This window comes from Microcaecilia unicolor, chromosome 5 (genome assembly GCF_901765095.1).
Source record: "Microcaecilia unicolor chromosome 5, aMicUni1.1, whole genome shotgun sequence".
Taxonomy (NCBI): domain Eukaryota; kingdom Metazoa; phylum Chordata; class Amphibia; order Gymnophiona; family Siphonopidae; genus Microcaecilia; species Microcaecilia unicolor.
Window position 1 is genome coordinate 326058046 of NC_044035.1, and position 27445 is coordinate 326085490.

Consider the following 27445-nt stretch of genomic DNA (forward strand, 5'->3'; position numbering starts at 1 on the left):
ATCACAGCTTCTAGATCTTCAACCTTATTTCTAGGCATTGATATACAAAGCTCTCTGTATAGGTATTTAATATTTTACATTTCTGAGGAATATTAATGACCTGGGGGCTTTGTAATGGGCACAGCTTTCCTTTACTATAGCTTGGATATGCTGACAAGATCTGGAGTTTGAGTTTCCTGGGCATGTGTAAGAGATACTTCTGACTCAATCTTTTTAGGAATTTGAGTCAGATACGGAAGAATATCTCACAGAGCTCCTGAACCAAACCACTAGAAATCCAATATCCTGCCCGAAAAGTGCATTTTGTCTTAATAATTCTTATTTTTATAATGGTCCTGCAAGTATGCAGTGCAGTAGAATGGTCACTAATTCCTCTAAGCTGAGCAAGAGTGGACGTTCAGCTCAGAGGGAACAGTGACAGTGATGATACATGTTCTGGTACAACATTATTATATTCTTAAATATTTATTTTGTATTGTAAGTCAATTAAATGCCATTTGAATTAACAGGTTAACTGGAATAGCAAAGAAGTTCATTATTACCTGGAAGGTAATTTCCCTGAGGACCTTTTTCAAATTGACCCTGATGGAAATATTTACGTGAAACAAGAACTGGATAGAGAAGTTCAGTCAGAGGTAATTGTACATTCGATAGTCAACCTACATAAATTTTACTGTGACTTGGAAATCTGTAGGCTTACTGCTATTAACGTTGCTGAAAAAAAACTGGCACATTAGCAAAACCGAGACTTGGTTCACCTCATATGATTCAAATTCTCCAAATGTGTTAGTAGAACATCTGTTTTTGATTTAATTGTATGTTATTTTTTAATTTATTGCAACAAGGGACTATAGATAGAAATATTAACATATTAATTAGGCAGTGTATTTTATTATTATTACTAGTAAGAAATGCCCGTTTTGGAAAAAATGAAACGGGCGCTAGCAAGGTAATCCCCCACCACCATCCTCCCTCTCTCCCGAGTTCCAGACCCCCCCTCCGTCCCTCCCTTTCCAGTTCCACACACCCCCCCTCCCTCCCTCCCTCACTCCCTTGGTTGCGAGTTTGTGATGAAAGTTCACAGCGCTCTCCCCGCTGCTGTCACTGAATCTCTGGAACTCGTGCATTGTGCCTTCGCCGCCCCGCCCTCGACGTCATTGCGTTGTGACGTGAGGGCGGAGCTAGAGTGACCGCAGGCCAAACCGGATATCTCTGGCGCCTCATCCGGCTTGAGGCTTCATTGGTACGTTGGAGGTGCCTTTTATATATATAGATTATTATTATTATTATTATTATTATTAAATTTATAAACCACTTTAATTCTGAGATTAACTGTATATTGACAAATAAATTGTTATTGGAACTGAATTTATTATAAAAGTTATAATACCACAATTAAAAAAGAAACTGCCTCAATTAACCACATTTTCTTCATCATATTATGCAGTCTGTAGTCTAATCTGGCTTTATGCTTCTTGATTTTCAAATCTGCTTTCCTTAGGAGTCATGTCTGCATGTTGGGTGGCTGTCAACCAGTGACAGCTGGTGATTCATTTTCCCAAAGAAAGAAATAATAAAGACCTGAATTATTTTCATTACTATGTTTCTGTTGTTCTTTCAAAATGTCATTTCATCACAAATAACAAATCCAAATAACTAATAGTCCTAGCAAGCCCCATGGGTCTAGACTGGCCCATGAATTTCTGTTTCCAAAAGGGCAGACTGAACTTTGCAGTGCATAAATCTTGAGTTTGGCTAAATAAACTTGTTGACCTGAAGTTTCTTCATTTTATTCTTTTATCTGAATTCTGCTAGTACCAGATTCAGGTTTTTGCAGTAAATGAAGAGGATGTGCTGTATGATGAACCCCTGGAGCTGAATATAACAGTAACCGATCGGAATGACAATAAACCATTGTTTACTCAAGAGATGTATTATGCCGATATTAAAGAGCAAACAGCAGGAGGTGGGAACTCTTTACAGTTCATATAATCTTCTGATACTGAACAAAAAGGAGTCATGTGGACCTCAAAGAAAGGATACGGTTTCTGCCACTGAAGAAGACATGTAATGCATATCCAGTGCATATTTGGTGGCAGAAACTGTGTACTTTCCTGGAGGACCACCAGCCAGTTGGTTTTCAGGAAATCCCTAACGAATATGCCTGAGAGGTAGGCATGCAAAGTATCTTGAAAACCCAACTGGATAGTAGTCCCCCAGGAGAGGTTCAAGAACTACTGTTCTAGTAAATACTGTAGTTTTCTACATTCTGTTTAACAATAAAAATGTCTCTCTACCTTCTATCCTTTTTCTTGGGTTCAAGGAGTTCCTAATTTTTCAGAGCATAAAGTCCTTGCATTTAATAACATCAATTGCTTTTTTTTATTCTGGATTGTGCATCAGGCTGGTATAATGTGAACAGTGTACACCGATATCTGGACTTCTTTACCTTATTTTAGGAAGAATCTAATATCATACTTGTCCTTAATCGGTTTTATAACTAAATTAAAACGGGAAACATCTCAATGCTACTTTCTCTTGTTACTTGTGCACAGTTTGAGTAAGCATAAAAAGTTGGCCATCATGGATTTTTTTTTAACACGTTCTCAAAAGTTCCTGTCTCAGAGGATATATAACTACATCTGCACTGACTTGGGAACCTAAACAGGCCAGACTTACATGTTGAGAAGGCCTTGTTAAAATGGCTCTCCCAATTATCAGCCTGTGCTTGTAGTTCGTGGGACTGGAGGGTAATAATCTCCTGTGGGCTGCCGACCAGGGGGTACCCAGACCTCACGGTGGGAGGGGACTAGAGCCTGAGGTTGGAGGCACATTTTGAGTGCCACCCCGCCGCCTGCCCCCCCCCCACTGCCACGCCTCGCCTCCTTGCCCCCCCAACCGCCTTCCCTCGCCCGCTCACAAACAAATACCTTTGCTGGTGGGGGTCCCCACCCCCTGCCAACTGAAGCCTTCTTCAGCACGGTCTCCGGCACAGCCAAGTTCACTGCCTGCCCCCTGCTCTTCTTTCTTCTTGCTCCTCCTGTGCATGCTGACGCTGAGCGGCTGCGTCAGAGACTGGCACTGAAGAAGGCTTCGGCTGATGGGGGTTGGGGACCCCCGCCAGCCAAACCAGGGGCCCGGATGAAATTTGCGGGGCCCCAGGCCCCCGTGGCCCCCCGTAGCTACACCCCTGTTGCCGACTGCAACCTCTGACAGTCTCCAGTGGGCCTCATTAGTTCACATCCATACAACCAATCTTTAGTTTTCTTTTTTGGCTTTGGCTTTGACCAAAACCATGGCTGTAGTTTCAGTTTCAGCTGAAAGCGTTTAGACAGTTTCGGTAGTGGTTTTGGCCAAAACTGTAAGAAAACCAGTTTCGGTCGGCCTCTTCAAAGAATATGAGAGAGAAACTACTGCTGGGATTTCCATCGCCAAAATCCATAAAATCTCATAAGTTGTTAGGCAATTCATTACCCTATCAAGCAACACTAACCTGGGACGCTCTTCCTTTATCTATTAAGGGAACTACAGTTTATCTTTGCTTTAGAAAACTAATGAAAACTTTTATTTGCTGTTATCAGTACATAATCAACAAGAATAATGTACAAAAACAAAGAAAAACGTACTAGCCCGCATCAAGGGAAGCAGCAGTACCAAACATTAAATGAAATATACCCAAAAAGGAAAAATAAAGCCAGACTTATAGCCTATAAGTGCATACTCATACTATGTACTCTTAACTTCAAATAGTCCAAGACCCTTATTTCTCATGGCCCTTGCTCCAACTGCAAAGAATCCCAAAATATGAAATCTTTACCCTGAAAAGTTAGAATACACTTACACGGAAACGTAAGGAAGACATTTGCGCCCAAGGCAAGAACTCTAGACTTGAGGGTCAAAAACGCCCACCGCCTAAGTTGCATAGCCTTGGACACATCAGGAAACATATAAATTTTTGCATCACAAAATATCACATCTTTTTTCTGAAAATATTTTTTAGTATCATACATTTATCTAATTCAGAGACCAGGGTAACCAGCAGAGTTGATCTAATATTGATCGCATCTTGAGTATCGTCCAAAAAAAAGCTGTTAAATCAATTTCAGATGAGACCAACTGATCCCCGCCCTGCTGATCATCCTGAAGTCTCTTCTTCCCAGGAAGATAATAAACATTTAGAATTGAAACAGTATCTGCTACTACTAAATCTAAGACCTCCTTAAGATATTTCCTTAGGAGAATCTCAGGTGAAATCGTTTAAATATAGGGAAAATTCAAGAAATGCAAATTCTTAGCTTTATTAGTATTCTCTATCATTTCTAAGTTTAAATGTACATTATGACAATCTTTAATAGCAGAGACCGATGTAGCCATGAATACTCACTGCTTCACTGTTGGGTTGTAAGTTCACTGTACTTAATTATCAGTGAACTTTCAACCCTACTTGACAAGTGAACAAAATGGTGCTCCAGCTAAAAGAAAAAAATGCTGGTTGAAATCAATCAATCAGATCCACTTTAGGATTCCTCAATTGTCCTGTCAAAAACAAAAATCAATGCCATTCTACGGCCACATTTAAAATTTGGTTCCATGGTGCTGAGTTTAACAACCCAAAATTGTTCCCATTGTTGCAGTTTTTTTCTTTCTGTTACCCCCATCATATGTCCTGATATGTGATTAATATAAAACATCGGAGATCTTCATAACAGTAGTTTTTCTCAGTACAATATGATGCCAGTTGTGGTTCCATTTTATTTCTCTTGATACAGCTCCGATGCTCATTCATCCAAAGTTTAAATTTCCTTAGTCTTATAACATCGTTATCAGAGGTAGTTGAAATATTGTAATACATAACAACGGTGTCAGAGGTAGTTGAATATTATAATACATATTTTTTCTGATCAAGAGGATTAACGAATTGAGATAACTGAAGCGTAATATCACACATTTGACATTTAGTACATTTACAATGACCATTGACTGACTCATTCATTTTGCAATGTATTCTGAAATAGCATTGCCGGACTCAGTCATTCCCTTAAATTCCACCATCTGCAGTGTGCAATCTGCACTTTCTTATCTGTAAATGATAGCATTGTTGTTAGTATTTTCCAATGCTGTTTTGTAATGATATTCAGTTTCTTCTAAGAGTAGAAGAACCTTTTACTAAGACTTTAGACTTTCTCAATCTGTCTTTAAATATAATTAGGCAATGGAAGAAGACGAAGGGCCCTGTATACTAACCTGCAATATAGACGCACTAGCATTTTTAGAATGTACTAAAAATTAGCACACGCTAATGCTAGAGACACCCATAGGAACATATGGGTGTCTCTAGCCTTACCACGTGCTAAAATGCTAGCGCTCCTTAGTAAATAGGACCCTAATTGTCTTTAAATATGAGACCCAGATTATGTTGCTATCTAGTTATCCAATTCCATCTTTTCCTAAGACTTGCATGATTGATGGAGTTGAAATACCCGTAATTCAGAAAATCATATATTAGGTATTATTCTTAATTTGACTCTATCAGTGCAATAACATGCATGTAACACTATTAGAATGATTTTTTTCTAAACTGAAGATTGTCAGAGATTTGAAAAATCAACTAATTATAATTCAGAAGGTTGTTGTTCCTCACTTTGACTATTGCAATAGTCTATTGATGGGTGTCCCTAAACAATCACCAAACTCCTTGCAGAGTGCACAGAATGCTGCTGCATATCTGATTGCAGGACATTCTAGAAATGAACATATTATTCCTACTTTGATTGCGTTACATTGGCTACCGATTGAATATTGGATCTGCTATAAGGTTTTATTGCTTGTATTTAAAGTCTTATTAAGATTTCTCCAGTAGCATCATCTACTTTGTATCTCTACCAACCATCACATACTCTACAATCAACTGTGTCTGATCTGTTGGACATCTTCCAAAACGTGACTCAAATTCCTTTCAACAAAATACTGTAGAATCTAAATTGTTAATTGCTCAAGAATCTTCCTAAAAGTGACGAGCAAAAATGAAGATAAAAATAAAAATCATAACACGAACACATGAAGGAAAAGACCTCAATCAACCTCGGTGCTACAGTGAACTTATCACTAAAATATTCACAGCACTCGACAGGTTATTATAGTCATCATTGGCCAAAAATCTCCATAAAATGTGTATTGTTGCATTTTATATTTTTCTTATTTCTTTTTATCTTCTTTAGTGCAAGAACTCATCACACTGCAATCCAAATTACTCGAACGCCAACAAGAGTATATCTATATACATATAGCACTTAGCTTCTTATCTGATCCGGCTGCTCAACTCCTGGTCCTGTAACTCCCAACAGGGACCCGTTTCTTCCTCCAAGTTTTTTCAAGGGAGATCCGGAAAATCATCAAGGAATTTTGTTTTCATTGTCTGCTAAAATATGCGGCTAAAATATTCTGACTGTTAACATACACTAAAATCCTTTCTAAATAGCAATCATAGATCATACCATGTTGGGGTGGAAGTGGGAGGGTAATGGATGGGGACTATACATTATAATTTATACGGAAGTTGTTACTGAACGCAGATAAAGACCATTTGGCCTCTCCAGTCTGCCCCTCCATGCCATCTATTACCCTTCCTTTTGTTGCTGTAGTTCTAAAATGAATTCAATTTTAGTCTTTGTCATCATCATTCTTATTTAGTTTACTTCTGTCCTGTAATATTTTAAAAGAGTTCGTTCATTAGCCATTTTTTATGCAGTATAATGAAACTGCTACCAAGCGCTGAAATGAGGGACTATTGTGAAAGTCATAAATCCTGTAAAGATGGACTGGCTCTACTGTTTACAGCTCCTCTGATAAATGTAATAATTTTTGTGGTCTCTTTAGGTGCTGAAATTGTTCAGGTTAGTGCAGAAGATGCTGATGACCCTAATAGTTCCAATTCAGATATTTATTATAAGATTATAAGCCAGGAACCTCGGATGCCAAGCAGTGTAATGTTTCATATCAATGAGAAAACAGGAATGATAACACTACAGAATGCAGAATTAAAGACAAATATTGCCAAACAATACAGTCTACAGATCACAGCTTTTGACCTTGGAGGAAAAGAAGAGGGTAAGTCTTTCAATAGTTTGGATCTGTCTATTTATTTATTCTTAAACAAAGAGCTGCAATATCTTTTCACTTATGGAAAAATCCTCCGCCAACACCATTTTCTCTACAGTTTTTTTCATTTCATATTTTCAAGTGCTGCTAGATTTTTAGGCACGTTTAATCAATATGTCTGTCTGTCTTTCTGTATGTATAAATATATTGTGTCTGTCTTCATGAAATAATTTGGCTGAATGCTGGAACGTGGATCTCTTTCTGACATGGCAAGTCCTGTCAAATTTCACTTAAATTGATTGAAGGAAGAAGCCTCTTTTCCCCACCAATCCATGTAGCAGAATAGCTGTACCATCCAAGGACTATGAAATGAGATAGAGAGGCAGACATGAGCAGGCTAAGTTCAAGCAGGGGGTTATGATGGAGACATTTCTCCGGGTAAGTGAACATTTTTTGTACTCAGTGATTTAAAGGTTGGGGTTTAAAGAGGTAAGGTAGGTTTATTGATAAAGACAGTAAGAATTTAAAAAAGCAAACTTTATTAACTAGTCTCCCTACCCATAGTTTCTAAAGCTTGAACCATAACATAAGAACATAAGAATAGCCATACTGGGTCCATCTAGCCCAATATCCTACTTCCAGCAGTGGACAATCCAAGTCACAAGTACCTAGCAGAAATCCAATTAGTAGCACCATTCCATGCTACCAATCCCAGGGCAAGTAGAGGCTTCCCTCATGTCATCTCAATAACAGACTATGGACTTTTCCTCCAGGAACTTGTCTGAACCTTTTTTAATCCCAGATTTCTAACCGCTGTTACCACATCTTATGTTCTTATGTGTATGTTTACCCCCGGACCCATTGCTGGCCTCAAAACAACCCTTTCTGCCCATTCAGTGAAAGATCTCTGCCTCTTAGCTCACAGGTGAGAATTCAGGCTTGCTTATTGTCTCTTTTTAAATCTTCTTTTTGCATCCTCTCTCTCCTTGTGCCTGTCCTCCCAGTGTAATTCAGGCCTGTGTATATTTTATTTGTAGGTCTGAGCAGCACCTGTACTGTAGTAATTAATGTGGTGGATGTTAATGACAGCCCTCCTGTGTTCCTGAAAAGTCAGGTAAGCAAAAAATAAAACAACTAAAAATAGCCAGGTCAATATTCAGCCACTGTCTGAGCATGCAGCTATGGCGGTCAACAAAATATCCAGATAAAGGCTGTGCTGAATAGGCGGATAAGGTAGTTGGCACTGGAACGTATCCAGATAGAGGCAATATTTAGTCTGCTGTCCAGATAATGTAGGGCAGCTTACTATCTGTCCTAGGTTATTCAGATGATTAATCGGGATAGCAAATTGAACATTGGCACTAACTGCGTAAGTTCTGAGACCACTGGTGAATGAACCACACAAGCATATAATCATGCTGAAACACATTCCATACAGGGCCGTGCCAAGGGCGCCACGCTGTCGATTTGTATTTTTTTTAAAAAACTTACTCCTCCGCTCCTTCCCCGATTCCCTGGCGCTTTAAATTTATCTCGCTCCGCCTCCGACGTCTGCGCAGCATCAGTGAAAGCGCTGCCTGTCTGACGTCTCTCCCCCAGCCTTCACTTCGCTTGTTCGTTCCTCTGTGTCCCGCCCTCAAGGAAATGACGTCAGAAGAAGGCGGGACACAGAGGGAACGAACAAGCGAAGGGAAGGCTGGTGGAGAGACGTCAGACAGACAGCGCTTTCACTGACGCTGCGCAGACGTCAGAGCCAGAGGCGGAGAGAGGTAAATTTAAAGCACCGGGGAATCGGGGATGGAGCGGAGAAGGCTCAGGCTGAATGAGAAGTATGCTCAGAGCCTCCTCTGCAGGCCAAACCCAGCCATTTCCTCCATCGCGCCCCAGACGGCAGCTTGGGGGAGCAGCGCTCGGCTCTTTGGCACTGCCCAGCTCTTCCACATGCCTTGAAGCCGGGCGGGGGGCGCATGCCAACTGATAGTCTGCAGGGGGCGCCCCCTAGGCACGGCCCCAGAGACCCTAGGCACGGCCCTGATTCCATAAAGCAATGAAGATCAAAATCATCACAATGTAAATCAAAAACTATAGAGTGGAAGGAAAAGCCTCAGAACCCAGTCCGGAAACTTCAAATTCTCACAGACTATAGGGGTAAAACCTCACAAACCTAAAAACCTTCCACAGGTTTCTGTTATAAACTAAATTAACAGTTTAAAATTTTGGCTTATCTGAAAGTTTTATAAAGACATTCATTAGGAGCAGTGTCAACAAATAACTTAGGTATTATGAAATGTATTTGAGCATGATTATACGTGGGGGGGGGGGGTTGAGTTGGCATTGATTCCACAGTTGTGGAATCTGTTGTGAAGACCACTCTAACTTTGCCCACTATGGGGGTAGTTCTAAAAGTGGGCACCTCGTTTTAGATGTCCTGATGCCACACTGTGAGAACAGTAGCTGGCACCCGGACTCCATTATAAAATGCTAGTGCGAGCACCTAAATGCGACAAGAGCACATGTAACTTACAGTAAGTGGCAGCACTGCCCATGCCTCTCCCATGATCCACGCATGTGAACGCCCCCTTGCATTTACCCGCTATGTGCCAGATTCTATATACAGTGGGGGAAATAAGTATTTGATCCCTTGCTGATTTTGTAAGTGTGCCCACTGACAAAGACATGAGCAGCCCATAATTGAAGGGTAGGTTATTGGTAACAGTGAGAGATAGCACATCACAAATTAAATCCGGAAAATCACATTGTGGAAAGTATATGAATTTATTTGCATTCTGCAGAGGGAAATAAGTATTTGATCCCTCTGGCAAACAAGACCTAATACTTGGTGGCAAAACCCTTGTTGGCAAGCACAGCGGTCAGACGTCTTCTGTAGTTGATGATGAGGTTTGCACACATGTCAGGAGGAATTTTGGTCCACTCCTCTTTGCAGATCATCTCTAAATCATTAAGAGTTCTGGGCTGTCGCTTGGCAACTCGCAGCTTCAGCTCCCTCCATAAGTTTTCAATGGGATTAAGGTCTGGTGACTGGCTAGGCCACTCCATGACCCTAATGTGCTTCTTCCTGAGCCACTCCTTTGTTGCCTTGGCTGTATGTTTTGGGTCATTGTCGTGCTGGAAGACCCAGCCACGACCCATTTTTAAGGCCCTGGCGGAGGGAAGGAGGTTGTCACTCAGAATTGTACGGTACATGGCCCCATCCATTCTCCCATTGATGCGGTGAAGTAGTCCTGTGCCCTTAGCAGAGAAACACCCCCAAAACATAACATTTCCACCTCCATGCTTGACAGTGGGGACGGTGTTCTTTGGGTCATAGGCAGCATTTCTCTTCCTCCAAACACGGCGAGTTGAGTTCATGCCAAAGAGCTCAATTTTTGTCTCATCTGACCACAGCACCTTCTCCCAATCACTCTCGGCATCATCCAGGTGTTCACTGGCAAACTTCAGACGGGCCGTCACATGTGCCTTCCGGAGCAGGGGGACCTTGCGGGCACTGCAGGATTGCAATCCGTTATGTCGTAATGTGTTACCAATGGTTTTCGTGGTGACAGTGGTCCCAGCTGCCTTGAGATCATTGACAAGTTCCCCCCTTGTAGTTGTAGGCTGATTTCTAACCTTCCTCATGATCAAGGATACCCCACGAGGTGAGATTTTGCGTGGAGCCCCAGATCTTTGTCGATTGACAGTCATTTTGTACTTCTTCCATTTTCTTACTATGGCACCAACAGTTGTCTCCTTCTCGCCCAGCGTCTTACTGATGGTTTTGTAGCCCATTCCAGCCTTGTGCAGGTGTATGATCTTGTCCCTGACATCCTTAGACAGCTCCTTGCTCTTGGCCATTTTGTAGAGGTTAGAGTCTGACTGATTCACTGAGTCTGTGGACAGGTGTCTTTCATACAGGTGACCATTGCCGACAGCTGTCTGTCATGCAGGTAACGAGTTGATTTGGAGCATCTACCTGGTCTGTAGGGGCCAGATCTCTTACTGGTTGGTGGGGGATCAAATACTTATTTCCCTCTGCAGAATGAAAATAAATTCATATACTTTCCACAATGTGATTTTCCGGATTTAATTTGTGATGTGCTATCTCTCACTGTTACCAATAACCTACCCTTCAATTATGGGCTGCTCATGTCTTTGTCAGTGGGCACACTTACAAAATCAGCAAGGGATCAAATACTTATTTCCCCCACTGTACGTCACCTAAAAAAATCCGTGTGGGCAACATTTCCGACTAAGCGCATTCTATATGGAGCACCTAGATTTAGGTGTGATATGTAGAATATGCTTAGTCAATATCCCAGCACCTAAAACTATGCACCTCCATTTACACCAACAAAAACATAGGGTAAATCCCAGCACATAGTTTTGGCGGAGAGCCATATTCTATAACTACGCATGTAAATTTCAGAACACCCACGAAATGCCTATTTCCTCACCCATTACCATGCCCCTTTTTACCTGCACCTGTTAGAAGTTAGGCGCACTGCATTACAGAATACGCTTAGCCAGTGGCGTTCCTAGGGGGGACGGTGGGGGCGGTCCGCCCCGGGTGCACGCCACCAGGGGGGTGCCGCGCGCACCTGCCCTTCGTTGTTCCATGCTTCTTCTCTGCTCTGGAACAGGTTACTCCATTCCTCCATTGCCTCAGGTACAAACTTAGATTGTGAGCCCTCTATCCAGTGTACCTGAATGTAACTCACCTTGAGCTACTACTGAAAAAGGTGTGAGCAAAATCCAAATAAATAAAATAAATAGGCACACTACTGTATATAGAATCTAGGGGTATGCCACTTACCTGCACCCTTACAGAACAGCACTTAGTTGCTTAGCTGTCATTATACACATAACTGTACCCTTACCTACAAAAATCCCAGTATTCTGTGCATTTATGTGTGCACATGTCCCCAGATTCTGTATAGGTCACTCAAATGAGGGCATCCAGGTTTGAGCACAGATCCCAGATCTGCAAGTAAACCATTTAGTCAATTAGGTGCTAACAATTATTGGTGTTAAGAGGCACTTAATTGGCAGTAATTAGAAGTTATGCATCGATGTGCCCTACGCTCTGTTCTATAATGTGCGGGCCTAAATTTCATGGTGTCAACTCCATAGGGGCGTGGCCATAGAAGGACATGGGCGGGTCAGGGATTCCCAGGATTTAGGCGCGATGTTATAGAATACCTGCATTTCCGCACCTAATTGCCATGAGTTGTGCAAATCAGATTAAAAGGACCAACTCAATGTGCAGGGAAACATAAACCGCTGTTGAAATGTGATTTGGACCTCTACCCTGATGAAGTTATCAAAACCTGGCCATGTCGGCAGAGGCTCAAAGACTGACATTTTGAAAGCTAAGTGGCAGATTATACACATAATTCTTTTAAAAAATTGGAGCAAATGAAGAAAAGGCAGCGTATGCAATTGAAAAAAGCTATATGCATTCAGCTAGCCAAGTTTCTGAGGATCCAGAACAAAAATTCAAAAATGTGTTAAAGATTTTCGTAAGTTTTTGGCCATTGTTAAGTAGCATGCAGATGCTGGTATAGTATTTCTATGCAGCAGCGTACCAAGGGCGGGGCGGTGGGGGTGGTCCGCCCCGGGTGCACGCCGCTGGAGGTGTGTAGAGAGCAGCCGCGCGCCTGTCGGCTCCGCTGGTTCCCTGCTCCCTCTGCCCTGGAACAGGTTACTTCCTGTTCTGGGGCAGAGGGAGCAGGGAGCCAGCGGTGCCAAGAGCCGCGCGGCTGCTCCCAGCAGCTAAGAATGCACCCCGGGAGGGGGGGGGTTGATGCACCGGGAAGGGTGTTCTGCTGCACCGGGGGAGGGGGGGGGGGAGGCGCATCGGCAATCCGCCCCGGGTGGCAGCCGACCTAGGATCGTCACTGTTTCTATGAGCTGCACAAAAGCATTTACACCAGCCTTTTGCAGGCAGAAATGATTGCACCCAAAATTAAGCGCGAAATCTGCGCTAAGCTAATATTCTACAAAGGATGCGCCACGCAGAGCATCCTTTACACAATACTAGGATAGTGCAGAACGTCCTAGTACCTAACTCTGGCTACCATTTATTGAATCTAAATAAACGCAGGCGCCCAATCCTAGAATTGCCATTTATCCCCCAAATTCTATATATGGCAACTAAAGTTGCACATGCAAATTTGGCAGTGTAACCAAATTGCGTGATCAACTTACTTGTTTAATAATCCAGTCGGCATTGATAATTGGCCAATAACGAGCAAATATAAGCACTAATTGGCACCAAATAGAATTTTTTGTGTGCAACTTTTAAGCGCATTCTGTAAAGTGGTGCTTGTAAATTCTAATGTGCAGATCTCAAATGGGGGCGTGGCCATGGGAGGGGCATGGGCAGATCATGTGCATTCCTAGAAACTATGAGCACTGTTATAAAATACGCCCAATCTGTGTCTAAGGCAGGGGTGTTTACACCAGGTTTTAATTGGCATAAATAGTCACACTACGTGGTATTCCATAAACCACGCCACGCTAAGCATGTCTTTTTCCCTGCTGATTTTTTTGGCACCATATATAGAATCTAGTCCTATTTGCATAATGTGCTGCTGCGGCTAGGAAAGCAAATAGAATGTTGGGTATCATTAGGAAAAGGATGGAAAACAAAAATAAGGATATTATTCTGCCATTGTATCGCTCCATGGTGCGACCGCACCTTGAGTATTGTGTTCAATTCTGGTCACCGCACCTCAAAAAAGACATAGTGGAATTGGAAAAGGTGCAGAGAAGGGCGACAAAGATGATACAGGGGATGGGACGGCTTCCCTATCAGGATAGGCTGAAGAGGCTGGGGCTCTTCAGCTTGAAGAAAAGGCGGCTGAGGAGAGATATGATAGAGGTCTATAAGATAATCAATGGAATGGAACGGGTTGATGTGGAGCATCTGTTTACGCTTTCCAAAAATACTAGGACAAGGGGGCATGCGATAAAGCTGCAGTGTGGTAAATTTAAAACGAATCGGAGGACATTTTTCTTCACTCAACGCGTAGTTAAACTCTGGAATTCGCTGCCGGTTAAGGCGGTTAACTTAGCGGACTTCAAAAAAGGGTTGGACAGCTTCCTGGAGGAAAAAGCCATAGAATGTTATTGAATGGACAAGGGAATACAGTATTTCTAGGATGGGTGGGACAAATTGCTTGTTCTTTTGGCCGCTGTCGGTGACAGGGTGCTGGGCTCGATGGACCCGTGGTCTGTCCCAGCATGGCGATGCTTATGTACTTATGTGTGGAATATCCTGGCCAGCAGCACTTTTGGTTTCTGGATAAGTGGTTTTGAATATTGATCCGGTCATATCTGTAAAGACGTGAAATCAACAAGCATAGTGCTTTCAAGTTCTCTGTGGCCTTTTACACCTCCCATAAGTTAACGTTGTCTTCATCTATGTTATGCTGCTATAATTGTTCCTATTTTCTTTCAATTTCAAATATATCTTTGGTGCTTTTATGATCAAAGCTATAGTGAGATGACCTTCAGATTTCTATCATTCACTTCACAAGGTTGCTGTCTTTCTCACAGACAGTCTTAGAATGGAACTTCTGTGGAACAGAATCTAAAGATTAACACCATGCACTTGGAAACTGTAATAACAAGCTGTGAAATGAGTGCTGACATCACCCAGTGATCCATCCTATTGCCCAGTAAATAAAGATAAGATCTTGTACTCTTTTTAACTCTTCAAAGTTTAATCACACTGAAGCCAGAGGCCAGTAGGGGTTGAAATTATGGCAGCAGCGCTTGTACACCTAAATTAATCCGTATACTGACCTTTGTGGTTGATTGTGTAGAGAATATTAATATTTGAATGTAGTGCATTCCTTTGTGAAATAGAGATACAATCTGAACTACAGCAAGGGTCTGGAAAACGAGATTTCCATGACACCTACTGTAAGTATTCATAGATGTACATGCATAGAGCAAGTATAAGAAGCAATGAACGTGCATATTGTAGAGACCAGACTGGTTTACAGCCCATAAGAGCTGCAGCTAGGGGTCAATGGAAGCCAATGGGATTTAGTTTAATACAAATTTTTATATACCGCAACGTACCCCAATGAGAGAACTGCATGCTATACAAAATAATTAAAACTGACATTATATCAAAAAACACCAAATAAAAAACATGACTCCTAAACAAATAACTGCAGCATCGAAACACTTACCATTCTATCAATCTGCCCCATTTTGATCTGCACTATGTATGACATGAGCCTATTTACAGAATAGCCCTTAGATGGAATTTTGGCATTCACGCACATATGAGCACATGCAATGGCGTTCCTAGGGGGGCGGACACCCGGGGCGGCACCCCGCCCCCCCGGGTGCAGCGCCCCCCGATGCTGCAAGGACCCCCCCCCAGCGAAAGACACCCCCCCCGCGAAAGAGCCCCCCCGGGTGCATACCGCTGGGGGGGGGTGCCGCAGCGCGCACCTGCTGCGAGTTTACTAACTTTGCTCGTTCGCTGCAGCTCCCTCTGCCCCGGAACAGGAAGTAACCTGTTCCGGGGCAGAGAGAGCTGCAGCGAATGAGAGAAATTAGCAAACTCTTGCAGCAGGCTCGCGCCACGGCACCCCCCAGCAGCGTGCACCTGGGGCGGACCGCCCCCACCGCCCCCCCCTTGGTACGCCACTGAGCACATGTATGTATGGATATGCCATTATGACATACACACAAAATCAGCATGTAAATGCTCACATGTACTTTATAAATTTGCCTTCATAGGTCCAGATTCTGTAAATGGCATCTAAAAAATAGATATACACTGGAAGAGAAGCGGGAGAGAGGGGATATGATAGAGACGTTTAAATACCTCAGTGGCATTAATGTACAAAACCCTGGAATGAGAGAGCATAGGAAGAAGTTGAGAGGTAATACACTTAGAAGGAATCTAAGAAAATACTCCTTCATGGAAAGGGTGGTGGATGTGTGGCATGGCATCCCAGTGAAGGCAGTGGAGATGAAGACTATCCTGCTTATTTTCGAAAGAGAAGGGCGCCCATCTTCCGACACAAATCGGGAGATGGGCGTCCTTCTCCCAAGGTCGACCAAATTGGCATAATCGAAAGCCGATTTTGGGCGTCCTTAGCTGCTTTCTGTCGTGGGGACGAGAAAAGGTCCCAGGGGCATGTCAGCAGCGTACTGAAGGCGGGACGGGGGCATAGTTAAGAGATGGGCGTCCTTGACTGATAATGGAAAAAAGAAGGGTGTCCCTGACGAACACTTGGCCAACTTTACTTGGCCCATTTGTTTTCAGGACCAAGCCTCAAAAAGGTGCCCAAACTGACCAGATGACCACTGGAGGGAATCGGGGATCACCTCCCCTTACTCCCCCAGTGGTCACTAACCCCCTCCCACCCTCAAAAAAACAACTTTAAAAGCTTTTTTTGCCAGCCTCTATACCAGCCTCAAATGCCATACTCAGGTCTAACGCAGCAGTATACAGGTACCTGGAGCAGTTGTAGTGGGTGCAGTGTAGTTCAGGTAGGCGGACCCAGGCCCATCCCCCCCACCTGTTACACTTGTGGTGGTAAATGTGAGCCCTCCAAAACCCACCACAAACCCACTGTACCCACATCTAGATGCCCCCTTCATCCCTAAGGACTATGATAGTGATGTACAGTTGTGGGGAGTGGGTTTGGGGGGGGGGAGTTGGGGGGCTCAGCACACAAGGTAAGGGAGCTATGCACCTGGGAGCAATTAAGTCCACTGCAGTGCCCCCTAGGGTGCCCGGTTGGTGTCCTGGTATGTGAGGGGGACCAGTGCACTACGAATGCTGGCTCCTCCCACGACCAAATGGCTTGGATTTGGTCGTTTTTGAGATGGGCGTCCTTGGTTTCCATGATCGGCGAAAAATGAGGTCGCCCATCTCTGAGGTCGGCGATCTCAACATTTAGGTTGACCATCTCTCACAATAAAGTGGCGAGCACTTGGGTGGTTTTTCAGGTGTAGAACGGCCATAATGGCCGTCCATGACGAGCACTTGGCCGTTTTAGCCCCCCCTCCCCGATTTTTTAAAAACATTTTAATAATTTTTCCAATCCCGCGCAGCCCCAATGAGAGGTACCGACCTCTCGTTAGATTTTCCAGCGTTTTCCAGCGTTAAGGCAATCGGAAAAAGTTAGTGCATCTCATTACAATAGGGTTTCTATACGATTTGCTCATCTGCATTCCGTTTTCATTAGCTGCTACTGTCGTTGGAAAAAAGTGTTTAGTGCATGCCAGGGTTTACTACTTGCTCGTTAATGGCTCGTTAAGTTTAGTGCATCTGGCCCTAAGTGACTTGCCCAGGGTCACAAGGAGCTGCAGTAGAAATTGAACCCAGTTTGGGCCCCAGGTTCTCAGCCCACTGCACTAACCATTAAGCTACTCCTCCACTCCAAATAGTTATCTGAGTTTTTGAAAAAAAAAAAAATGAAGGTAAGTAATGTGTTATCAGGAAGCCTTTTTATGTGTGAAATGAGGTTATTTCTCAGGGTTGCTTGCATTCATCTTTTTTGTATATTTTACAGTTTGCAATAAGCAGTATCGGTCTCATTTCACTTTCTTTCACTACATGTACATAAATAACTAAAGCTTTGTGTCTACAGAACAAGCTTGACCTCTCCCAACATTTCACATAGCAAACGCTTCCTTGCATGATGTGGCTACTCTTGCTTTATTGGTGTTTGCCGGTTATATTTATTCTGTGTGAGTCACTGTCTTATGGGATGCCCAAGGATCAACAATGTTTTGGCAAAATGCCCAAAATTATGCAACCTCTCTCAGAGATTTTCTATTGGGTTCTAATGTTTATATAATCCCTGTTCCAAACTGGCTATGAGGTGGTTTATAAAAAGAAACAAAGTGTGGTAAACTCTGGGTTTACTACTACTACTACTACTATTTAACATTTCTAAAGCGCTACCAGGGTTGTGCAGCGCTGTACAATTAACAAAGAAGGACAGTCCCTGCTCAAAGGAGCTTACAATCTAAAGGACCAAAAGTGCAGTCAATCAAAATTGGGGCAGTCTAGATTTCCTGGATAGGGGTACAATGGTTAGGTGCCGAAAGCGACATTGAAGAGGTGGGCTTTGAGCAAGGATTTGAAGATGGGTTTAACAGTTCTAATGTGGGACTTTCTTATGCACTAAGCCCAGACTCAAAGTGGCCCTTTTTTTTTCTTTTTTTTACAGGTCATGCCCTAATATTCCCATTAGTGTGCAGTACCAGCACTTATCACCTCATATTGTGCTGACATTTTTCATATTTCTGTTATATGATTGTTTTACTGTGCTGTTAAATGTTTATGATACTATTTCATGTTACTGGGATTCAATTTGCCATTTCCAAATTTCTCATTGATTGTATTCATGTATATTTTTGTTCATTGTACTATTGTTAACCACATTGTAAGCTTTATGTCAAGCTGCACCTGCTGTATACTACTTTGAGTGAATCTCTTAATAAAGGTGGTTAATAATCCCCAATAAATAAATAAACATTTACAGATCATTCTAGAACACTGGGCGCACACAAGAGAAGGTCACTACTCTGCTGCCATTTGGAATCTGTGATCAGGGCCCACAGTAGAAATTAAGGAGAGGGCCCCCTACCCCACTCACCATTAGTGTCAACACATACATCAACTTTAAATTTATTTTTGTTACATTTGTACCCCACGCTATCCCACTCATGGCAGGCTCAATGTGGCAATGGAGGGTTAAGTGACTTGCCCAGAGTCACAAGGAGCTGCCTGTGCCTGAAGTGGGAATTGAACTCAGTTCCTCAGGACCAAAGTCCACCACCCTAACCACTAGGCCACTCCTCCACTATTGCTACCATTTGAGATTCTACATGGAATGTTGCTATTCCACTAGCAACATTCCATGTAGAAGTTGGCCCTTGCAGATCACCAATGTGGCTGCGCAGGCTTCTGCTTCTGTGAGTCTGACGTCCTGTCAGACTCACAGAAACAGAAGCCTGCACAGCCTTCTACATGGAATGTTGCTAGTGGAATAGCAACATTCCATGTAGAATCTCCAATAGTAGCAACATTCCATGTAGAATCTCCAATGGTATCTATTTTATTTTTGTTACATTTGTACCCTGCGCTTTCCCACTCATGGCAGGCTCAATGCGGCTTACATGGGGCAATGGAGGGTTAAGTGACTTGCCCAGAGTCACAAGGAGCTGCCTGTGCCGGGAATCAAACTCAGTTCCTCAGTTCCCCAGGACCAAAGTCCACCACAGGCCTTCACCAAATACAGAGCAAGGGATCAGAAATTAGACATAGAAATATGAACACCAAAATTGAACTAGGAACCCCAAGAAGTTAAACTTGGCAAGTAGTGCAACACTGAAGAAAGAAAAACAGAAATGTACTTCCTTTTGTATTGAACATAATCAGTAGCATAGCCACAGGGGACCTGGGCCTCCCCCCCCCCCCCCCCCCCCCAAAAAAAAAAAAAAAAATTATCCATCACCCTTGTTGTGGCTGACAGGGATCCCTAAGCTGTGCCAGCTGAAGACCACCTCCTCTGGTATGGCAGCCAGAGCTCTCCAAGCTCTGCAGCTGGTGGCTGTTTCCTCAGGCTGCTGCTGCCACTGCTGCCCCCCCCCCCCCACCCTATGCATGCAGAAAAACCAAGCATTCAAAAGGGTGGGTCAGCAATGGTGGCAGCAGCTCAGGGACACTGCAGATGACAGCAGCGTTTACAGAGTTCTGGCTGTCAGAGCGGTAAAGGAAGAGGAAGTCTTCACCTGGAGGGTCCTGGAGATCCCTGCCAGTTCAGGTATTTATATTTTGCATTCAGGCTGGGGGCAAGAGGTAAGGAGAAAAATTGGTGGCCACCTACTTTTGAGTTCATCTCTGCCCTCCAATCAACCATCTGGCTATGCCACTGAACATAACACAAAGACATCTGTTATATATATATATATATATATCCCAAACCACAAACAAAGAAGGAAAAAGCCTCCACAAATAGAATAAATCCAAAGGGAACACAAAGTGGAGTCCACAATGAGAACCAGCATCAATTACATGACCCGACACAGCTGTGTTTCAGCATAAGCATATGCCTGCATCAGAGTTCTCTAGAAAATCTAAAACATATATCCCAAAGTTAAATATTCCACTTAATAAATTCAAAATAAAACACTTTTTTCTACCTTTGTTGTTTGTACATTTTATTTTTCTATGATGTTGGTCCCAGTTTCTCCATCTGTTTCTGCTAATTCTCTTTCCAGTGGCTTTTTTCCATTTGTCTTTTCTTTTCTCTCCTGTCTTGTTGTATTCCTTCACTAAACCTGTCTCTGACATATTGATCCTTCCTTTATAGGTCTTTCCTCCATTTATTTTATTTTATTTTCTGCTTCTCTATCCACTCAGATTTCACCTTCTTTCTCACCCTTCTCCTTCTTTTAACTTTTCAGCTACCTATTAACGCTCTATATTCTTCTCTTATTCCCTAGCTTTCCCATTTCCCATCTCACTCCTTCCCCGGCCTGCTATTCCCTTCCATCTTTCTTCTACCCTCCGTTACTACATTTCTACCTCTGTATTCATTATCCTCCTCTCACTGATTATCTTGCCACCCCTTCTTGGCCTCTCCCAAATGGTTCCACCATTTCTACTATTTCCCTTCCACCTCCCTCCCTCCACTCTTGCAACCCATTATCTCCTCTCCCTGTCTCTTTTCCTCCACACCCACATCATCTTCCTGTCCCATCTCTCTTCCCGCCTGCCTCCCACCCCATGGTAAGTCATCTCTCTTCCTCTCTCTCCCCTCCATAGTCCAATATTACTCCCTCTCTCTTTCTTGCTGTTGTTCCCTACCCCCACCCCACCCCACATGAGCCAACATCTCTCCCTTTCTCTTCTCTCCCTTCCACTCTCCCATTGTTGAGCACCTGCCTCTCCCTCCCTTGCTTACCTGGGCCCAACTTCTTTCTCCTTCTTCCCAACTGCCCTCCCATCTAGCACCTCTCCCTCCCTCTCCACCACTCCATAGCCAATATTTTCCCTCTCTCTTCTTCCCTCCACCCCATTGTCCACCATCTCTCTCTCTCTCTCTCTCTCTCTCTCTCTCTCTCTCTCTCTCTCTCTCTCTCTCTCTCTCTCTTCCTCTCCTCTGTTCCTGGGCCCATCATTTCTTCCTCCATCCTCTCCCCCCACTCCCAGTATATCCCTCTATCTCTCAAACCTTTCCTCCCTGTCTACTTTTAAAACAACTCCAGGGGGCCCCCGTAGTCTGCTATCTCCTCCCAAAGTCTCCCTCCCTTCTCTTCACCTTACCTGTCTACCTTAAATTGCGTTTTTTATTCACAGGAGGTCGCCAGCGCGGCAGCAATTATTATACACTGCCTGCATCTGCATCAGCACAGTTTCTCTGCTGGTCCCTGCCAGGCTGAAACAGGAAGTTGTGTCAGAAGGGGGTGGATCATGACAGAGGGACAGTGCTGGGGTGGACGCAGGCAGTGTATAAGAATTGCTGCTGCACTGCCATCCCCCTGTCAACAAAAATTGCAATGTAAGGTAGACAGGGAAGGTGAGGGGAAGGGAGGGAGACCTTGGATTGGGGTGGTGAGAATGGGAAGAGATGCAGACCATGGAGGGCCCCTGGAGATGCTTTAAAATAGACCGGGGGGGGGGGTGAGGTTTGAGAGATTGGCTTCCCTGTTTGCCCCCCTCTAACACCGGCCCTGTCTGTGATAAGGCCTGCTGGGAAGAATTCAGGAACACATTGCGAAAAATTAGCATTCAGACATGAGAGGTTTTAGCATTCCTCTAGGAGGGTGGGGCTATCCCCTAGAAAATTTCTGCACTCTAGGGGGCAGGCATGTTGGCAAAATTCTGAATTTTCCAAACCCACCTGGATGAGCAGCATCACATTTTCAAAACTCACAAGCCATCTCTGCTCACACATTGATGGGCCAGAAGAGTGTTTTTTACATGCCACATGATGGTGCCAATCTCTGTTCTATCTGATCAAACTTATATGCTGCCCCAGTCCAGAGTCTGACTCACAGTTTTGAACTATCCCATTACAAGGCTACCAAAGATAACAATGTGTGCTGTATATTAGTATGATAAACTAGGTTATGCAATGTTGATCTCAATATGCCACCACAAACATGTCATACGTTACAATTGGCAAGTCACATACATAGCAAGCAGCACGACCCTTCCAAATTAATAGCAGTTAGCATTAAACAAAACCTAAGAAATGGAAAACAAATTTTAAAAAATTCCATCCCATCAAGAAAGCAGGTTACTGTATACATCAAACTGCCAAGAGGTAGATTTGCTTTTGTCAGAGCTTCTGCGAATTCACGTAATGGAAGCCTTTTAGATCTTTTTTTTGTTACATTTGTACCCCGCACTTTCCCCACTCATGGCAGGCTCAATGCAGCAGGCAATGGAGGGTTAAGTGACTTGCCCAGAGTCACAAGGCGCTGCCTGTGCCAGGAATTGAACTCAGTTCCTCAGGACCAAAGTCCACCACCCTAACCACTAGGCCACTCCTTGGCATACTATTTTTTTTGCTAACAATTAGAGTGTCTTAAACTGGCTTTTCCTCATGGAATGAAAGAGCCCTGTCTTTCTCATTTTGCAGTTTGGCCCTTTCATTATTCCAGAAGACACGGAAACTGGTGTGCTGATAGCGACTCTGACAGCATCTGATGAAGATGAAAAAGCAGAGTACAAGCTCATAGATTTTACTGTGGTGTCTGGAAATGAAGATGGAATGTTTGAAATTGTAAGGGCAGAGCAGAATGGCGTGGTCCACATCTTCCTTGAAAAGGTAAAATGTTTTTTGTTTTCTCTGTCTCAGTTTGGCATGTCACACAGTGGTTGTCATACCAAACATTCACTAAGGACATCTTTTCAGGCTATTTATAAAGAAAAACAGAGTACAAGTTGGAAGAATGCACCTGCTGGTCCCTTAACATGATGTTCCCAATCCCATTCAATAGGTTCATTCTGTCCTTGGTTACCTTTAGAAGGTCTTCAAAAGGTCATCTACATGTCAATAAAACAACATATAAACAAATGCGACCTGACCTGCTACTTGTTAGATTTTAAATACTGCACACTGTATGCTATCCTAGTCAGGGCCGGTCAAACCCAGTAAGCGGGGTAAGCACCGCAGGGGGGCGCTTGCCTTCAAGGGCGCCGCTGTGGCACCATACCGCGCCGCCCTTGGGGGTTTAAATCTTTGATTTACCTCCGTCCCAGCAGCCGTCATTTGAAAGCCCTGCCCGTCTCTAGCCTTCCCTTCCTTCGTGAGTTCATTCCGCAGAGTCCTGCCTTCTGATGTCATTTCCTCAAGGGCGGGACTCTGAGGGAATGAACTCACGAAGGGAGGGAAGCCTAGAGACGGGCAGGGCTTTGAAATGATGCGGCCGCTGGGAAGGAGGTAAATTTGAAAAGACTTAAACCATGCAGGGTGGCAAGAAGAAAAAGGGGGATGTTGGGGGGAGAAGAGGGCGGGCAGGTGGCCATAAATGGGAGGGGGATGGGGGCAAAGGAGAACTGCTGGACAGGGGCAGGGTGGGAGAAGAGAGAAAGGAGATGCTGGGGGGGGGCGCCAACATAGTCTGCAGGGGGGCGCCAGAGACCCTAGGACCGGCCCTGATCCTAGCGACCAAAAGTGATAGCATATGTAATTAAGGTGAAGAATGGAGACTTACCTCTAGATAGTTAACTCTCTAATCTGAAGATGAATTAAAGACACCACTGAGTGATAAATGGTCAAATAATTTAAAATGTCACATTTGTGCTGCTGTACAGAAGCAACTTATTTGTTCACATGTATCAGATGCCCTTAACCAGGACACTTTGTAAGACATTGATTCCTATTTAGAGAGTAGGCAGGTAGATATTAAGAGTACAGGTGACCAAAATCATAAGTAATGGCTTAATCAAAAGTGAAATTGAAAAACAGTCTTTAACCTGGATGTAAAAGCAGTCAATGTGGCTAAGACTTGGATTCCAGGTGGGAGCTCATTCTATAGGGGAACAAGGACAGAGAGAACCTGAAATCAAGAAGAAGTCTAATTACCACAAGGAACATAGTAATAAGTCTGGTAAGAACAGTGGAGACATCAGGAAGGGAGAAATAGAGAAAAATTATATAGAGATTTATGGGTTAGGATTTGGACGAGAGAAAGATACGATTAGATAGAGAAGTTCTGGGGCTTGTTGTTGGATTAAGTGTGGGAATGTCTATGCTCATCTACCCGGAGGAAAGAAAACATAAATGGAATGGATAAGGAGTGATAAGTAGTCATGCTTCTACAGCCGGCAGCTGAGATGTGAAGCTAAAGGACGTACAAATCCATATAGCAAGAAATACAGGTTATAGGCGAGAGACCATTATGGAAGATTCTCTGAAGAAGCAAATAGGTGAAGTAGGTGCCTGTTAGGATTCTTCTTTAAAGTACATAAGTAATGCCACACTGGGAAAAGACCAAAGGTCCATCGAGCCCAGCATCCTGTCCACGACAGCGGCCAATCCATGTCATGCCGTATTTCCTGCGATATGGATTTGATTTGATTCGATAAATTTAGAACAACATACCATGAACTCTATTATCACAGAGGAGTTTTCAGTTAAGCACACAAGAAAAACGTTTAAACCGGAGGTTTTTTGAGCAGTGATTGAATGGTCACTGAAGTGAAAATTCCCTTACCCGTTATGTGCAGGGTTTTGGGTAAATGTGTCTTGTGACATCTGAGATCTTTTTTCCTCTGGTACAGCACACCTAATGTTGAAGTTTTGTACTTATTTATAGGTAGAACATTTTGGTCTTCTTTTCCTGACGAAGTGTTCTTACCTCTTATAAAATGAACACAGAGACATCCATGTGATGGAGTAGTGTAATGGCTAGAGCAGAGATCTGAAGGTTCCTGGTTCAAGTCCCATTGTAGCTTTTTGTAGTTTTTGTTTCTTATTTGTTTAAAATTGTGAGCCTTCCAGAGACAGGAAAATATCTACTGTGACTTCCCTTACTCCATTCAGTGGAGAACAGCTCAATCAGAGCACTTTCTGTAACTTGCATGTACCAGGCACCAGGTCTAAATATGGATGTCTCTTCCTCTTCTGAAATCAGAGCTGGATGTCCATCTTTGGTCCCTCCCAAAAGAGGGATATGGGGATGGGATTTGATATACTGCCTTTCTGTAGCTACAATCAAAGTGGTTTACATATTATACACCAGTACTTATTTTGTACATGGGGCAACGGAGGGTTAAGTGATTTGCCTAGGGTCACAAGGAGCTGTAGCGGAAATTGGACACAATTCCACTGGTTCGTGGGCTGCCATACTAACCACTAGGCTACCTCTCCATGCCCAGAGCACTCCCTCTTGCCATATGGATGTATAGCAGTTTTAAACATCCATATTCAGGCTTTATAAAATCGGTATTTGTCATCCGTGCAGTATGGACATCTAAATTCCAGTTTTCAGACATTCAAAACAATAAGTAGCATAGATTTACAGTGTGCATAGGCACCTGGGTAGACTGGAAGGGGCTAGTGGTCTTTTTCTACTGTCAGCATGCACATTATACTATGTTTGTAAGAAGCAAGAAAGATCTTGAATTGGAAACAGCATTTAATCAGAGGCCAATGCAATTTACCAAAGAGAGGTGTTGACTGAGGCTAGCAATGACCTTTATTTATTTTTATGAATAAGTTCTCATCTCGAAAAGGTTGAGGATACTAAAGTTGGTGGAAAGGAATGGCACAGATGTGTATTCCACTCAGAATTAGGGAGGTGTATGATGAGATTGGCACTTAATTCAAGGTACTAGGTGTTGACTGCTCAGAGTCAGGTAATAATTCGTTCAGGGGGTAGAACTAGGAGATCTCAGAAAGGGCAATTTTCAGAAACCATTTACACAGGTAAACACATCTTGGGGTAGCTTCACTATCTGAAAATTGCCCACCTTACCAAGATCAAAGTAGACACAGGCACAGAAATTTGGACACGATATACAGAATCCAGGGGCTTGTTTTAACTTCCAGATCATGTTTAATGCCATTATAATAAAGTTTGGAATGTAAATACTGAATATTAAAAAGCACACTGAAATATACATGTCCTGATATTGCTGACTGCCTTTACTGTAGATATGTGAGGGTCTGTTGGGTTCCACTTCAGAAACTACTGTCTTTTTTGTCAATATAGAGAAATTTCCAGAGCTGAGAGGGTTATGAAAGGGGAAAATTGAAGAGAGAGAGAGATTCTGTTCATTCTTCCAAGTGGTATAAAATGTGGAGTCATTGACGAGGAGAAGATAGGGACATTTAGAGGGTGTCTTTCCAAAGTTAGGGATGACTTTTAAATGGAGTTTGTTCCAGAGGGTACCAATCCCCAGTTCATAGGGAGAACAACCAGATGTGAAATGGAATCTTCTAAAAAGTATTTGAGAAAAGTATATTTATTATTTATTTATGACATTTATACCTCACATTTTCCCGTACAATTTCGAGGTCAATGTGGCTAACAAGCTAAAAAGAAGTCATTACAAAATTTATCTTTTTTGTTACATTTGTACCCTGTGCTTTCCCACTCATGGCAAGCTCAATGCGGCTTACATATTGTATACAGGTACTTATTTGTACCTGGGGCAATGGAGGGTTAAGTGACTTGCCCAGAGTCACAAGGAACTGCCTGTGCCTGAAGTGGGAATCCAACTCAGTTCTTCAGGACCAAAGTCCACCACCCTAACCACTAGGCCACTCCTCCACAATATATAAACCCACACACATCAATAAGGAAATAATCATAAATATATAAAGAATTCAATAATGGAGTGGAGGAGTGGCCTAGTGGTTAGGGTGGTGGACTTTGGTCCTGGGGAACTGAGTTCAATTCCCACTTCAGGCACAGGCAGCTCCTTGGGACTCTGGGCAAGTCACTTAACCCTCCATTGCCACATGTAAGCTGCATTGAGCCTGCCATGAGTGGGAAAGTGCGAGGTACAAATGTAACAAAAGAATTAATAATAAAGCTTACTGGGGAGAATGGAAGGAGAGGTTAGGCTGATGGAGTGAAGAAAACCTTTGAGAAAGCATTGAGGCCCAAGTATCAGACCAAGGTTAAGTGTGAATTTGCCTATGGGGTAAATGATTTTCCCTGTAGTGGTGTTTTTTGGCTGCAACCTCTGAAGGTGAACTCCTTAACCTCTGCCTGGTGCCTCATCAGCTTAAAATGGGGATTGCAGAAACCAGGCAATATGTTTAAGATATGTCTTCTTTAAACAGTCAGAAGCAGTAGAGTCTACCGTCTGACTACTTATCACTTGACAGAAGGGGGA

General features: G+C 43.2%; 1 protein-coding gene across 3 annotated transcripts in view; it reads left to right on the plus strand.

The window, feature by feature from the left end:
• Positions 1–27445, plus strand: part of CDH16 (cadherin 16) — a 167316-nt gene that overhangs the window by 66586 nt on the left and 73285 nt on the right. For all 3 annotated transcript variants that reach the window (XM_030204463.1, XM_030204464.1, XM_030204465.1), the window contains exons 8-12: positions 510–635; positions 1816–1966; positions 6877–7107; positions 8136–8212; positions 22734–22922. In XM_030204463.1, coding sequence (XP_030060323.1) covers positions 510–635; positions 1816–1966; positions 6877–7107; positions 8136–8212; positions 22734–22922 — 774 coding nt within the window. The remainder of the gene's footprint in view (positions 1–509; positions 636–1815; positions 1967–6876; positions 7108–8135; positions 8213–22733; positions 22923–27445) is intronic.